This window comes from Maylandia zebra, linkage group LG16, assembly GCF_041146795.1.
Source record: "Maylandia zebra isolate NMK-2024a linkage group LG16, Mzebra_GT3a, whole genome shotgun sequence".
NCBI classification, from domain to species: Eukaryota; Metazoa; Chordata; class Actinopteri; order Cichliformes; family Cichlidae; genus Maylandia; species Maylandia zebra.
Window position 1 is genome coordinate 22,692,393 of NC_135182.1, and position 16,107 is coordinate 22,708,499.

Below are 16,107 nucleotides of genomic sequence, written 5' to 3' on the forward strand. Positions count from 1 at the left end.
AGTGAGGCATTTCCAAACGTCTGGCAGTTTGCCGGTATGATCACGAAGAGGCTCAACCCCCATCCCCATCTGTGTCTGCGCTGTCTGCTCTTTCCACTGTATGCATCCATGTATGATGTTAAACTATGTAAAGGTTTCTGACCTGTTGTACTCCAGCTGCTCCAGGGAGAAGATGTGCTTATTGAAGTACTCTTGGAGTTTCTCGTTTGCGTAGTTGATATTGAATTGTTCAAACCGGTTCACCTACACAATGGAAGAACATGCTTTCAGTATACTCTCTGAGATTTAAATCAAATAAAAGCACACACTCACCAGCCACCTTATTTAGTTAATTTGTTCAACGGCTTATTAGCGCATGTTTCTAATGAGTCAATCACATGACAGTTACTCAGTGCATTTAAGCATGTAGACATGGTCAGGATGACCCCCTGAAGGTCAAACAATTCACTTGAAGGTGATTTAAGTGACTTCAAAAGTGGCATGGTTTTATTGTGTCAGACGGGCTTGTCTAAGTATTTCAGAAACTGCTGATCTACTGGGGTTTTCCCACACAACCATCTCTAGGGTTTACAGAGAATGGTGGGAAAAAGAGAAAATATTCAGTGAGTGGTAGTACTCTCAGAAGAGAATGGTCAAACTGCTTCAAGCTGATAGTAAAGCAACTAAAGCAGGGTTAGAGTATCTCTGAATGCAGAACAAGTCAAACAGCAGCAGAAGACTTCACTCTGAGTCACTCCTGTTAGTTAAGAACAGGAAACTGAGGCTACAGTTTGTGTGTGCTCAACAAATTTGGACACAAGATTAGAAAAATGTTGCCTGGTCTGATGAGGCTTGATTTCTACCATGACATTCAGATGGTAAGATCAAAATTTGGCATAAACAACGTGAAAGCATAGCTCCATAATGCCTTGTATCAGCTTGCTTCAGGCTGGTGGTGGTGGTGGTGTAATGGTGTGGGGGATATTTTCTTGGCATATTGTTGTTCTAGGAAATTGTTAAAACTCTAATGTTGCAGGTCTCGTTATCAGTATTAAAAAAGGTGTAATACTCTCAGTGTGTGTGTGCAAGTGTGTGCTACTACCGCAGATGTGACTCATGTTTGTCAAATGCACGTGACTAAAAAGAGCACAGATAAGGAAGAAATACAAAATGTAGCAAAATGCTTTGATAGAACAGTCATTGTGTTGGTATTCTCACAATGCACCAGAGAAGATAAGTTATCTGGTGATTTAAACCAGGATTTGATTCTTTTGGGGCTTTCACCTCAAAGTTCTCAAAGCCAAAGATGTCCAAGATGCCAATGGACTTGAAGTTGTCTTTCCCTTTGATCTTCTGATTGATCCTCATTATGATCCAGGAGAAACACTGGGAATAAAGCGCCATGGCCACCGAGTCCCGCGAGTCCACGGCCTACAGATCAGGGAAAAAGAGATGGAGGGCGTACCAGAAACCACGTCAGGCATAAATAAAAAGGAGGGGGAAAAAAGGAAACTTTGCAAACTGTACCCTAAACACAGCATTTATGACCACACAGTAAACATTTCATCGGTTCTATCAGGTGGCGGTTAAAGAAGTTAAAAACAAAAGATATGTTTGGACTGCTTGAATGATAGCGTGTGTGAGGCCTCAGTTCCATAAAACAAATAGTGGCTTGAAGACAAAGGTGTGTTATGTCAGCGTCTGTCTGCAGTTGAGAAGACGTCTGTTTTCACAACAGTCAGTGTTTTTTATCACCCAAATATCTTCAGAGTGACGCACTGCACTGTAACATTAGAAAAATCCAGTGAAAACAACGGCTAACTGGAATAAAGCGTAAAAGTTTTTTTGTTTTTTTTAAGTATTTTTCTTTTAAAGGAAATGACACCTACAGAAAAATCCCAAAGCCCACCTGGCAGAAAGAGGCTCATGGTGGCAGGCATCCAAGTTCACTTGGAGATTTATTTCAGCTGCTTTGTAGTTTATATTTCCATTCCACTAAATTTCAGAAAGAGCTGATGTTTTGTTTTCGGTACAACGCTTATCTGACATCTATTGTTTAATAAAAGTAAGATTTTACATAGAAAGAATGAACATGTGCCCCTTTTTCTGACTTCAGGTCCATTTCTCTCACATTAGATCTTCACAGCGATCCCTCAGGAGGTAAAGCGGGTCATTTGTTAACTGGAAGCTCCCACAGCCCACATGTTGCAGCATCCTTGGGCAAGATACTGAACTCTAAGGTGCCCCTGATGCATCCACTGGAGCATGAGCGTTACATAAAAAGTGCTTGTATGAGTGTGTGTGTGTGAATAGCTGAATGAGGTTTGTAGTTGAAAGTGCTTTGAGTGCTCAGAGCAGAAAACTGATCTATAATTACTGATACAGTTTAAATGTATTTAGCTTTTTTCTGAATTGTTGGCACTTTTACTTCAGTAAGAGGCTTGACGGAGGCCATGTGCTAAACTCTTGGTGTCAAGCTTTGTGCATTCATGGGCCCACATACAGCACATACAGGCCGGACTTGTTGGCCAGACCCCTGAAAATGACAAAGAAGTACATTCTAAAAACCTTCAAGTTAAATGAACCATCCATTTACAAAACAGATGACGAACAGTCTCAGATGTCCTAAGAAAAATAAGAATGTCTCAGTGTTTCCACATTAAGCCAGCGTGCTGTCATTTCGAGGAAACTGTCCCAGTTCACAAAAACACATCCACAGGACTCATTGGCCTTTGCATCTTACTTCGGTGTAATGTCTTTGTCATTAGTAAGGCTGTGAAACCGATGAGTCAGCCCCCAGGCTTAGGATGAAATTAGCAGGTCGGACAAAGCCTCTCATGAAGGATTCATTCCTAACGTAAACACAATGCTTCCTTCTAAAATATAGTGAAAAGTTTCAAAATTACACCCTGCTCCTCTGCAATTTTTACACTCTGGATCCAGTCTGCTGGATCCTTCAGCAGCCTGGTTCTGGCCTACAGGCCTTGAGCTTGGCATAAATTCACAAGTAAAAACTAAAAATGAAACTGTCCAAATCATTACTCAAACTAAAACTGATGAGAAGTCCTGTGAGCTACACGCAGTTCCACAGAAGAACATGAAAAGAACATAATTAATAACTTGACACGTTACTTCTCCGTGGTTCGTAGGACAGATGCTACAATGTGAACAACAACGAAAATCTACTTCCCATCCACATTTGAGTCCAGGGTAATTTTCTCCAGCTGCCATTGAGGAAGCTTTACAGCCTGTGTATGAATATACAAAGCCTGAGCTTGCCAGCTACACTTCCTCGACAGGTATTGTGCTTGATTTAAAAACAAAACAAGAGTGCGGCCGTGTGTACTTTATTCAGAGCCACAATGCTCCTGGGCTTTTCAGTAATCCATCATGCCCGGTCACCTTGTACGACTACTGGGAGCGAACAGAGCGCTGCTGGCTCCAGGATCTCCGTCACGGGGGTGAGAAGAATGGCTGCTTGTCCACGACAAGGGGTGGGGGGTGGGGGTCTACTGCTGGAAGTTGTGAGGGGGAGTGACCCCTGGCTGTTGTGAGAAGAGGTCTTTCTTGCCGACTCTAGGTCTGGAATAATGAACTCTATTAAGAGGCAAGTTGCTTCAAAGGCCAGGCAGAACAAGCAGCAGCAGGGTGACAGCACAAGACTCTTTGTCTGCTGATGAAAAGCTTTCTTGTAGCTTTCGTGTCCCGGTGATAATAATAAAGGTCCTCCCTGCATATTCGCTGACATTTATGAGCGTGAGTGGGCCGATGGGTTGAGCCCAGCCGAGAAGGGATTGTGGCATGTGTGTTCTTGTGGCATATGGTGAAAAGCACAACACATGCAGATGAAAACTTGTGCAATGTTTACAGTATTACAGATGTCAGCGCAGACATTTGAAGCTGAGGGAGACACAAGTGGATATTTATGCCAGCGTCTCAGTGCCTGGCTGCACTGCCTCCAGAGGAGAAGACTCTTACTTCACCACCAGTCATTGGTTCTATTGTGCTTTTGACTCAGATCACTATCACGATGGCTTTATTGTGCCTGAAATCTGGCAGACAAAAAGCAGGAAATGGCTGGGAGTCACGCAAGGGGATCTGGAAAGGCATGTGGTGGAGCGCGTCAGAGAAAATTGTGTGTGTGAGTGTGTCACCAGGACAGGAGAAGGAGAGGGGCGAGGACAGATATGGATCCACTGCATGATTAAGATTCTTGACAGAGCATGGTGCCTGAACTTAAAATTATACGCTGAATTCTGGGAAGTGAGGTCCAAGTGCTTCTTTTCTGTTTCCGTGTTAACTGTGTGATTCATGTAATGAGCAACAGAGGGGGAAATTGGGCTGGATGTGTTGTTACCTGCTCCACAGTGAGGGGGGAGCAGATCTCCTCTCCTCTGAGGATCATGGAGCGCTGGGTCAACACCTCTGACAACTGGAAGGAGTCGAGGCCGAGCAGCTCGCTGACGTTACTCACCACTGAAACAAACACAAGCACACACAGATGTACACAGGGTATCTATCACTTACGCAAACAGTTCAGGTGACTCCTATTCATGTTAAACAACAGATGTGGCATATACACAGCAATCCTATACCATCTGCAGGAAACTCTACTCTGCAGGCAAGTCTGTAGTGTTGGCAGTCACCGTAGTTCACAGGTTCTTTGGAAAAGAGGTCGGACACAGCAAACAAAGGAGCCTGAAGCTCATGTTACAGCCTGCTTGGTGCTCTGTGTGCTGGTACAATGTCAGTCAAACTCAGGGCCGTGAGGAATACTGCAGAGCCGTCCAAAATCGCTGATAACCCAGTTCTCTACTTCGGAAATTTCACCAGAAACAATTGGACTGAGTTTATTTTGGAATTTTTTTTAAACTGCTTGATAAAACCTGCATAGCTTGCGCATTTGCTTTCAGTACTAAAACCACTGCTTGGATCTTTTTTTTTCATACAAAAATTTCCCTTTCACTAAAGTCTAATAAAGGAATCAACAAAAGAAAAGAAGCAGCAAATAAATAAACAAATACAAGTGTAACACCCAGTTACACAGTTTAGCTTATTTAGCTGAGGCACAGTGGTGGGGTGGTTATCACAGTGGCTCCTCCTGCATACCCTGACTTTGAATTAGATAAGCAGAAGAAAGTGGATGGCCTATTTTTTTTTACCATAGAGTTAGAGCATTTCCAGGTTTTTATACTGCTTTTAATCTGTGTAATTCCAAGCTTCAGTAATATGGTTCACATTGAGAATGTGTCATCAAGAGCACACACTCAGGAAGTGACTCTGTGGTGCCCAGAGACTGTCGACTGAAACTCGACACCTTGGATACCAATGATACGCAAAGTAACCACTGGCATTACTAAGTGCACCGAGCTCAACTTTGAGGCAAGTAAATGAAGCAACAACAGACCAAATATTCAGTAGTGCGTTCTACACAAATTGATACATGTACATAAAGTTTAACACACCACCAGATCTTTTAAGATTTTGGTATTAATTTCTTTTTCTACCTCCTTTGGAAGTTATCTGAGCTCCACCGGCAGTCATGAACTCAATGTTGCCCATCTGGAGGACTGCCGAAAGAAGCTTGAACACGTCCCTGATCTCCTCCTCATTGAATTCCATCACTTTCAAAGCTTCCTGCAACACAAAGTTACACAGATGTGCCACAATAAGGAATCCTAAAACAAATTAAATTCATTAATTAACATGCAACCACCTACAAACCAGACCCAATGTGAGATTGCCAAATAATAAGTTCACCCAAGGCTCATGTTCTATGGAAGCGAGGTCTCTGACTCATGAAAAAGAGTTACAGCGCCCCCTGGAGGGGAAACAAATGATGTACAAGAGTCCTTTTCATCCTCACCATCACACTGTTGAAGAGCTGCTTGTCGTCTAGACTGCTGTCCTTCACGCAGCCCGACTGGCTCAGGTAGTGATACGACTCAGGACCCTCAGACAAGAGGTACATATCTGTGACACAGAAACGGACAAAGTAGATGTAATAAAACACTTCAAACGGACAACACAGACGTTATTTCAGAGGTAGCTGTAGAGATGCCCCAAAGTACATATTTTCAGGATAGCAGTCACATAGCAGTCATATGTCTTCACTAAAGAAGTGTTTATATGGGTATCATAGTCAGTCACAGACTAAAAACCAACCTCTGTGGTCCTTGTCTGCCCCTGCTAACAGTGCGTAGAAGATGTGGTAGTTTCTCTCACCAGGATTCTGTCGGACCACGCGGTTCTTGGAAAGACAGCGTGATTAGAAAAACTGCTACAAGTACTTTACAACTGAACGAGTTATTCCGATTACTTATTTAAACACTGGTGTCATTGAAGAAGACTTGCTGAAGATACTGACTGTATCACAAGCACAATATAAGCTTACCTTTTCCAGCAAGTCTGATAGCTCAAAGTTAAGGAAAAAGTTACAGCGACTCGATCATCTGCGCAAAATACTATCTTTATAGTATGTGAGAGTTGATTTACTGTGTGAAGGATACAATCAATGATGCAACCTCCCTGGATGTTTCCGTTTTGGGAAAAGTGGAGCTGTATGAACTTCCCGAAGCGGCTGGAGTTATTGTTGTACACTGTTTTAGCATTCCCAAAGGCTTCCATGATGGGACTACAGAAAGGATAAAGACAATCAAGCAAATCTGTTACTATAAAGAAGCCTTTAAAATGTATCCGGTGAGCACACACTGCAGTGACGGTGATGTGGATCCAGATTATTTAATAATGTCTGAAGCTGAATTAGGTTAACATCACTGCCATTGCCACAAGCTGTTTGGAGAGTTTGAACTGGTATTTGAGGGTAAGCTCATAACAAATTTTTTTATCTTACCATGCAAATAATTTTAATTTAAAAATCAAATAACCTAAACATTAAAATAATGACTTGCACCTGGGGAGATGCATTTACACAGTACCTGCTCTGGACGAGGGCCTGCTCCACCCTGGTTGTCCTCTCTGAAGGAGGAGTACCTGCTGAGTTTTGACTCATCACTGAAAGAAACTTTAGCAGCAGCTTGGTGCTCTCCGTCTTCCCAGCACCGCTTTCCCCACTGAGCATGCAAAAAACAGAGAAGATACATAAACGGATCTGCTTGAATCTCTCCATGCATCCATTTTCTTAACTGCGTATCCAGTTCAGGGATGCGGGAGCTGATCTCACAGGGTGAGAATCAGGACGGGGCTAACCCAGAGAGACAGGTAACCAATCACACTCGCATGTACGGAAACTTTAGAGCCACTGCTTAACCTAACATGACTGCAGGAACCCACGCAGGTATGGAGAATATGCAAACTCCACCAAAAGATTTGAACCGAGGATATTCTTGCTGTGATTCAACGGTGCTGCATTCAGTTGGTCAACTGTATTCTTTACTATGTCTATTCATACAGTATTTTTGGGAAATGCAAGAGAACATTTTTCAGATAGAAGTACCTATTTTGCAAAGGTCAAAGGAAGACTACGATATTCCTTATTTCATATTCTGCTCTCAAGATTTATAGTGCAGCCAATAAATTTGCAGGACTCACCTGATGAGAACACACTGGCTGTCGTGTCTCTTCCACAGGCAGCGGTAGCACTCGTTGGCCACAGCGAAGATATGAGGAGGCAGCTCCCCCATGTGATGTTTGCTGTACAAGTCGACAGCAGCGCCATCGTACAGGCCTGCTATCTGCTTATAGGGATTTACTGCTGCCAGAATTGAACCTATGTTGGTCTGAGAGCAGATAGATGAAGGAAGACAAAAGAAGTCAGAGGATAACACAGGTGGTATGAAAGAACACACTAAAATGTATAATTCACTAATCGCTTTGCTATTCATTGAGCTCTGCAGTACTGTTAGTGAATACTCCTACTTCGGTGGATTCACTGAGTACCTGCATTCAGCAATAGTATTAAACTACTGCATATGGCCTAGTTTGCTGTAAGGATGATAATATTTTAGGATCCATTGCTTCTGCTCGGTTAATGCGCTTTGGGAAAAAAGTCCCCCCCACACACAAAAGTGTGTTTGTGGGTCATCCTTCCACACAGTGATACTATTCTCCAATACCACGAAGCCAGGCTTGGCGAATGCTCCGAGATGAGCTCAGGAGATAGGATTTCCAAAGGCATAGTTAATGTGTGTCTGTGGGGAGTGATTATTTTAATAATACCTGGATAATATTTCCGTGGAAGCCCAGAGCTTTACGTTGAAAGCAATCCTGGGGGTGAGAGTAGGTGAAACAAGGATAATAGAAATCCTGTTCTGAATACGCGCACATTATTCCAGAGTTTATATGTATTGTAAGTATTATTTAATATTATTAAACATCACCCTGCCCTCAGTCCTCTTTGTTTGTCCCTGTATAACTTTCTGACCATTTTCCAGTATATAAATATATCCTCCCCTGTTCGAGACGTGTTCTACTTTTCACCGTTCCTCACATTATTTATTCCCAGAAATATTGACTCACAAACCTCAAGTCAGGACTCTACTGGTACATCAATGAACACTTACATAGATGTTGTCTTTCTGATAGCGCAGAAACAGATTGTGCATGATTGCCGCTTCGTGCAGCTCTGCCAGTGTGGACATGTCTTCTACTCCATGGATGCTGCTGGGGTGCATTGGGTACACCATCTCCCTGTTCAGCTCCTCTTTTTGTAGGCAGATCACCTGTAACAGCAAAAGGCACACGTACATAGACATATATGTTAACATAAGGTATTGTCAAGGTTTATATGAGCCCATAAGTGGAACTGCACAAGTTGTTGTACATTGAAGCTGCACCATTTTGTCTCTGCACAAGAAAAGGAGAGTAAACGACATCGATACCTCCTGCATTTCACTAAAATTCAACTGGGATCCTTTTTCATGTTTAGTAACTGATAATTTAGTGGAATGAACTTTGTTATTTTATTTCTGAAGTAAAGAGTACCAATAAAGTTTAAAACCATTGTAAAACTATAGCAACACAATAAATTACCCCATGTTTACTCATGGCATCTCTAATCATGGCTAACAAAGACAGCAAGCAGCCAGTTACATCAGGGTTTGAACAAAACAAGTTATGTCCGGGTCACCTTTAAGATGTTAATCAAACTCCTGACAGAACGTCAGTCTTCCGCTGCATGCTTTGGTGACAGGTAGATCAGAAATATCACTCAGGAATAACTGAAGTAAAATAAGATAGACTGCACCCCTGATATGTGCCTGTCTGTGCCTGCTGCCAGCATACCAGGCAGGCAGAGAGCCCCTGTCTTACTCATGTCCGGATGGCTCTTTCACGACCTCTCTCTGGGTGAGAAATTAAGGGATGGATAAGATCTAACGGCATTTATATAATGGAAGTGAAAGAGTGAGAGCGAATAAGGTTCTTAATAATAATAATAATAATGGATTGCATTTATATAGCGCTTTTCTAGGCACCCAAAGCGCTTTACAATGCCACTATTCAATCACTCTCACATTCACACACTGGTGGAGGCAGCTACAGTTATAGCCACAGCTGCCCTGGGGCAGACTGACAGAAGCGAGGCTGCCATATTGCGCCATCGACCCCTCTGGCCAACACCAGTAGGCGGTAGGTGAAGTGTCTTGCCCAAGGACACAACGACCAGGACAGAGAGCCCAGGGAACGAACCGGCAACCTTCCAGTTACAGATGCGCTTCCCAACCCCCTGAGCCACGGTCGCAGCCTTCTTTGGCTATCAGAACTCTAATGCACAAGATAAGAGAGCAGAGAGACCACAACTATGTCAGTCACCAGTCAGGGAAGCGGTGTCCAGATCGATACTGATGGATAAGAGGCTGTGGCATCCCAATGCACTACTGCTGCTCTCCTGGCATGTTCATGTGTGTCCCAGCAGGGAGGAGACACTGTGTCTCAGAGAAACACTGAGTCAGCAAAGGCTGGCTGATGAGGCTGTAGTCAAACATTTGAGGCTCTGTTGATTCTTTGAAAGTAGATCTAATGAACATGAAGTAGGACTATATCAAATCTTTCCTTTAATAGAGCATGCAAATAGAAGTTTTTGTTCTTGTAGATGGCATCTGGAGTAGCCCCTCTGTTTTAAGGTTTGATGTGTTGTGCACTCATAGATGGTCTTGTTCATACATTGATTGTAAAAGTGGTTATTTGAGTTCCTGTTGCCTTCCTGTCAGCTCAAAGCAGACTGAGAACATTCGGTCTGCTAGAGATCGTTGTGTATGAAAATCCCAGCAGCTGTCCTTAATAGATTGGCCAGTGAGTGCACATTATACCTTTATAAAAATCAGCTGCATGAAGATAAACTATATGACCTGCATTTTCAAATGTGTCTTATTTTGTAAAACCCTTTCCGGGATGGCATACGTTAGAGTCTGAATATCTTAAATAATCACATGTGCAGTTAGTAAATCTTTAAAGAAAAATGTCGACGAGGCCGTTTATAGTAAGTAACACAATGGGTAACACAATAGAATGGGTGTATGATGAGAAAAAGTCACAACAACAATGTAGTCAGTAATGTTTCTGTGGTATTAACGTTTATAAATGAGTAAAGACCTTTGAGAAAAAGCAATTTGTGCAATGATGTCATTCAGCGAGCAGAAGTTTGCAGATTTGCAGCCAGATGTCCTTCAACATTTGGCTTTAACCCCACCCTCTCCTTTGGCAAATTGGTGAAGATTCACTATGGGGCCTGAGTGACTAATAAATCAGAAAGGCTTTTCACTTTGAATACATCCACAGTCAGCAGCATTAGCATTTACACCAGTCACTTAAAGGGAATGATGCCATTTTTAAACACTTTTTCTTTTTAAGATAATTACTGAGACCGCCAAACAAAAACGTGGTTTAAAAAGCGTTTCTGTTGACACTGATGACAAACAGCAGATATCTACAATAACACTGACTGCTGATGTTAGCATTCACCAAATGCAAGTTCAAAGCAGCTTTAAGGTGGCTGGGAGCAGAGTGTAACACGGGGAGATAATTTACCTGTTTGCATTTTTGTGTATGTCGGGACACAGAGTGGGTGTTTGTCTCCGTGCACATTATCACCTTGTTTCTGATCTTCTTTAAATAACTTGTGGCTCAGATTTCACAGAGCGAGCCGCAGGGACTTTTTCCTCCCTGAAACATCAGAGATGCCCAGGGGCAAACTGAGCTGAAGTTTTGGGCATCAAAAGGTTTCACATTCCTCTGTTTTGCCCCACTGTGATCTTGGTTTCATTGTTGGTTGCTTTCCTGTGAGAGAAGTTTGAACTTTCTCCTAATAGCCACAGCTCATCAATATTTATCGTTATTAATTTGTTTTCAAATGATTTATCGACTGCACGAGTTCCTCTTGGGGAAGAGATAAAAGACACCTGAGACGCATGGATTTCTATTTTTCCTCCTTTCAACGAAACCAAATGAAATCACAGCTTGAATTTATTGTTAAATTTGTCCATTTAACATTTTTAAGTCATAACCTTTCAGACGAGACATCCCTGAGACAATTATCACAACGCCTGTTCCACAGAGGGGGCAGCGTCACCGCTGTTAATGATTGGAGTGGTGTAATGATGGAAACTATTTCATGCCACTTACAACGACATGATTGATTAGCAAAGCTGTCTGCGGTGCAAATTGATCTTCTACAAATGGAGGCTGTATGCACAAGAGAGCTATGATGCTGGACACACGCGCAGCACACAAAGCAGAAAATGCAAAAAGCCCCAGTGTTCATTTATATGATGACTATATGCAGGATACACCCTGGTTGGGTCGTCAGGCTATCACAGGGCTAACACACAGAGAGATAGAACAGCTATTCACACTCATATCCAGACCTACTTCCAATTTAGAATCACCTATTAACCTAACGTGCATGTCTTTGGGATGCAGGAAGAGGCCAAAGTCCTCGGGGAAGGACAAAGGGGAGGCATGCAGGCTTCATGTAGGGCGGGGACTTGAATCCAGGACCTTCTTGCTATGAGACGACAGTGCTAACCACCCCGTGTTTCGCTTAGTTTCTCTCCTAATTTAACCTAATGTCCTATACAACTCAGTGAAAAGACATATTTTACATAATTTTCAAAAATTTAACAGATTAGGATTCGGTGCGGACACATAACTCTACAGGTCATGTGTGTTCTGCATATGCAGGTGTTTTGGGTTTCCTTGAACTTAAAGTTGTAACTCTGTTTTATGCAAACTGGAGTAATATCTCCAGTTTGCATAAATCATCATTACTCTGGAGAATTTACTGGAGATATGGGATGGGAACCTCCCATAACGCATGTGCCAAAAAGCTGCAGGGGCCTGGGTTTGAGTCCATCTCTCCCTACTTTCCTGTCTTTGTGACACTGTGCTTTTAAAATAAAGAGCTATCCCACACCCCCAAAATATCAAATGCTTTGATATAGACTAACATTTTGCAGTCATGCCCACACTAATGAGTAAAAAAATCTTTATTTTGTTTGAAAAAAAGTGTCATTCACTTCCTTGAGCAGGTTACTTTGTGACAAATCGATCTGATACCCCACGTATAAGGTTAAGCAACCTGTTAATATGTCAAGATAGCGATAAAGACATAGACATCAACATACATTATGATTTTATTGCATTACACAGAACAGCTACACTGTTACAATACTACACATGCATTCAGAAACACTGCCATAAGCCTCAGAGAGACAATCAGGCTCATTTTGTTTTGTTTCCCATCATTTAAAAACACGATATTACATAATTGTTGGCAAAATGTCCTCCATTTCTGTTGACTCATAAAAAGTGAGTTGCACTTTTGCAAGAAAACCTTTTTATGGCTGTTTTATTTGGTAGGCTGAGCAGAGAAAGAAGATTATTTTGTTGAAGGCCAAGCTGTAAAATAACAAACATAAAAGAAATTTAATGAAAAGTTTGACCACTGTGCCTGTACTTTTTGTGTCTTGTAAGCCCACAAAAAATCGTTATGTGTGCATGAAATACAAATAAAAAAATATGAATAAAATTAAACTCATTGGGTCGAACAGATGACCCGTGTCCTGAAACGTCTCTCCGAGGGCCCGGACTGAAGTTGGCCCCAGGCCATTTCCTCCATGTCATTCCTCCTGCACTCTATCCCTGCTTTCTTGATAAAACAATACATTAATCTAAAATAAAAATGATTATATAAAAAGAAAATCAATGGATAGTCACATTCATGGTGTCCAGGTGTACCCCGGCTTTCCCTCTGGGATGGTTGGGATAGGCTACAGCAGATGACTTAAAGAAATACATAACTGGCAGATTGTTTGGGGTTTTTTCATCCTTAGAAAGAAATTTATATAACATAAATTAAAATGATACAAAAATTACACAGACTAAAAGGAAGCAACAGCAAATAACTGAGTTTTAAAGTTGTTTTGCAGCTGTGTTGCTCTTCCCTTTTGTTTCCTCTTCCTTGAAACCACACCCTGCTGCTGCGCTTTGTCCAAGCAACTCTACTTAATATTCACATATAGGTGGAGTCAGGCTCTGTGGCTCACAGCACTTATGCTTTAATGTCAGCTGTATTAAGGCCTTTACTGGGGCACATGGACAGACACAAAATCACAAGCTTCTGGATACAAACACAGTCTTGTTTGTTGCTGTTTTGCCTCTCTCTGTTTCCCTTTCTCATTTTTTTAAAAACTCTGAGTCCCTCTGTCTTACAGTGAATCCATCTGCTGCAGGGGGATCCCGCCCAGACCCAAGAGAAGAGAGGCAGTGAAGGGGGTGGGGGTGAGGCTTGGTGAAAATATGAAAAGAAATAACAGAGAGAGATTGTGTACAGCTCAAAAAATCAGGCAAAGTATCCATGTAAATCCAAATCCTCAAAAACGATTTTGTTTATCACACAAACAGATGCTAACAATAATGTTTGTGTTATTTCTTCCAGCTTACTTGTGTATGTGCATCACTCACATAAAGGCTCACATAATAGCTCCATTGACTAATTATCCAGAAAAGGCTGAAGGGCCATCAATGACCCATTTAAAACTGCAGACAGCATGTCTACAGGCTCTGGACAACTTCAGGATTCACACTGGATAAGAATAGGTTTTTCGCTCGAGTTAAATTCTTAATGTCATGAAAAAGGCTTTTAGTGTACAATCAACTCGGGACGGAGGCTAGTTTACAGTCACTATTAACTGAGGCCATCAAAAAGGAACTGTTTTCACTTCTTATTAATAAAAATGCCATTGATTTTCTCAGTTAGTCAAGCCACAAGCCACATGCATTTTGTACTGTATGTGTAAAACGATTCATTGGTGGTCGTAGACTAACACTGGTCAAGTGGGACAACAATGACATCCCAGCAGCAGGTATTCGGCTCAGGTGGCCGATCCTCTTTCTGCTTTTCTTTACATGTAGACTCCTCTGGGGATAACTCACACACCGTTAATCCAGCTTGTGCCATCTGGCCACAAACACACACACGGACACACAGATGGATCCATGCACTCAAACACACAAAGACATTCACTCTGCTGTATTTTACCCGTCCGGTCAGGACTATGGCAGTGATGAATGCTGATATGATGGCTAATATGACAGGAGCCAGGCCCAGGCCGTGTGGGTAAAGAAACTCCGGTGGTGCTCTATGGAGATAAGCTGGGCATTCAGGCAGGGAGCAATGGATAATAGTATATCCCAACCCCCGAGTTTAAAATGCTGCCACAATACATTTAACAAACACCCTCTGATATGGTAGGAAACAGACACAGGCAGGCTGGCAGACAACACATATACACAGACACAATACCCTGGGCTTGATAGAGAAGCTTAATTAAATAAGAGACAGAGACTAGATCAGTAAGTGCCTATAAACCTCAGAAGATACTGTACGTCGTGCCCCCGGCCTCTCGGCCTGGGGCTCGGTCACTCAGGCACAGCTGGGGGCCGGCGGAGCTCATGGGCGCGTCACTGCAACTCCCCCTGGCTTCTGCTCCGCGGCTGCTGAGTGAGCCCTCATCTGGGACTCTCCTCAGCTCTTACTGGAACAGTGGCGCGGCTGCCCCTCTGTTGGTCTTCCATGGTCTCTTGTGTTCTGGGGGCCTCTGGATGTCTGGAGTTTTGATCTCCTCCATACCTGCTTCACACCCTGGAGGACGGGGCTGTGGCCCCCCCACACTCCCTAGCAGATCATTACATGGAGAAACCTTTGGAATACAAGCGCGCTGATCCACACAGGTATGCACACGGGTGTTCACTGCTCGTAGACCCAAATTACACCTTTCTTGGCTGCTACTTCGAAGCACATCTGTCCTGCGTGCTGCACAACAACATTGAATATTTAGTATTTACTGCTGTTTACACTTAGCTAGATTAATGCGATGGTGTTGTGTTTAGTATGTTGCTTTGTTTTTTTTTTCTGCTTGTTTTCTATTCTTCTCTCAACAGGTGATCCAGGAGATTTTTATTTTTTTTCTCCCCCCCTTTCTCACTGTCCCTCTCCCCTTCTGTTTTTCCTTTCCTTCCTCTTTCTTTCTCCCTTTCCTATCTCTCACTCATGTCTGTCCCGTCTGTAACATCTGAAAATAAAATATAATAAATAATAAAAACAAAGATCGACCAAATGGACCAATACGGCAATGCCACGATGATCCATTTGGCAAAGTAAATCCATTGGGTATCCTTGTTGGTCTTCAGACAACAATTCTGATGGCTAAAGAACCAAATGGGACAGGCAAAAAAAAAAAAAGAAAAAAAAGAAAAGAAGATACTGTACGTCATCCAGGAACGGGGGATGACATCAGGTCAGCTAGGAATCCTGATGGTGGAGACGGTCTGTTTCCCAATCTCACATTCCTGGCATTTCTGTTACAGCTTTGGAAACAGAGGAGAGACACATGTGCCTGGCTCGATAAGCAGCATCCACTGCTCACATGTCGAGATCATATGAGACCAGCTTCAGGCCACCATCAATGCAGTGGTCCTACTACCAGTCAAAAAAGTGGAGCACCACATAAACCTAATGCTATTTTTTTTTTTAACTCCCACTGAGGGTGGTGGAATATTTTGGGAGTAGCACTCCACGTCATTCTCCAGTCATATTCCATTACCCAGAGTTGTCCCTGCCCTTTGGACAGCGCAGGGTTGACTGCATCCCTTCCACAGACCACAGAAACA

At 42.6% G+C, this 16,107-nt stretch overlaps 1 protein-coding gene across 1 annotated transcript in view; it reads right to left on the reverse strand.

Annotated features, from left to right (window-relative positions):
• myo10l3 (myosin X, like 3) overlaps nucleotides 1–16,107 on the reverse strand; it is a 78,034-nt gene that overhangs the window by 27,058 nt on the left and 34,869 nt on the right. The window contains exons 3-13 of the mRNA XM_014408260.4: nucleotides 8,502–8,660; nucleotides 7,531–7,718; nucleotides 6,918–7,052; nucleotides 6,489–6,613; nucleotides 6,374–6,387; nucleotides 6,145–6,229; nucleotides 5,846–5,952; nucleotides 5,487–5,616; nucleotides 4,337–4,455; nucleotides 1,264–1,410; nucleotides 143–243 (exon numbers count right to left, since the gene is read on the reverse strand). Of these exons, the coding sequence (XP_014263746.3) occupies nucleotides 143–243; nucleotides 1,264–1,410; nucleotides 4,337–4,455; nucleotides 5,487–5,616; nucleotides 5,846–5,952; nucleotides 6,145–6,229; nucleotides 6,374–6,387; nucleotides 6,489–6,613; nucleotides 6,918–7,052; nucleotides 7,531–7,718; nucleotides 8,502–8,660 (1,310 nt within the window). The remainder of the gene's footprint in view (nucleotides 1–142; nucleotides 244–1,263; nucleotides 1,411–4,336; nucleotides 4,456–5,486; nucleotides 5,617–5,845; nucleotides 5,953–6,144; nucleotides 6,230–6,373; nucleotides 6,388–6,488; nucleotides 6,614–6,917; nucleotides 7,053–7,530; nucleotides 7,719–8,501; nucleotides 8,661–16,107) is intronic.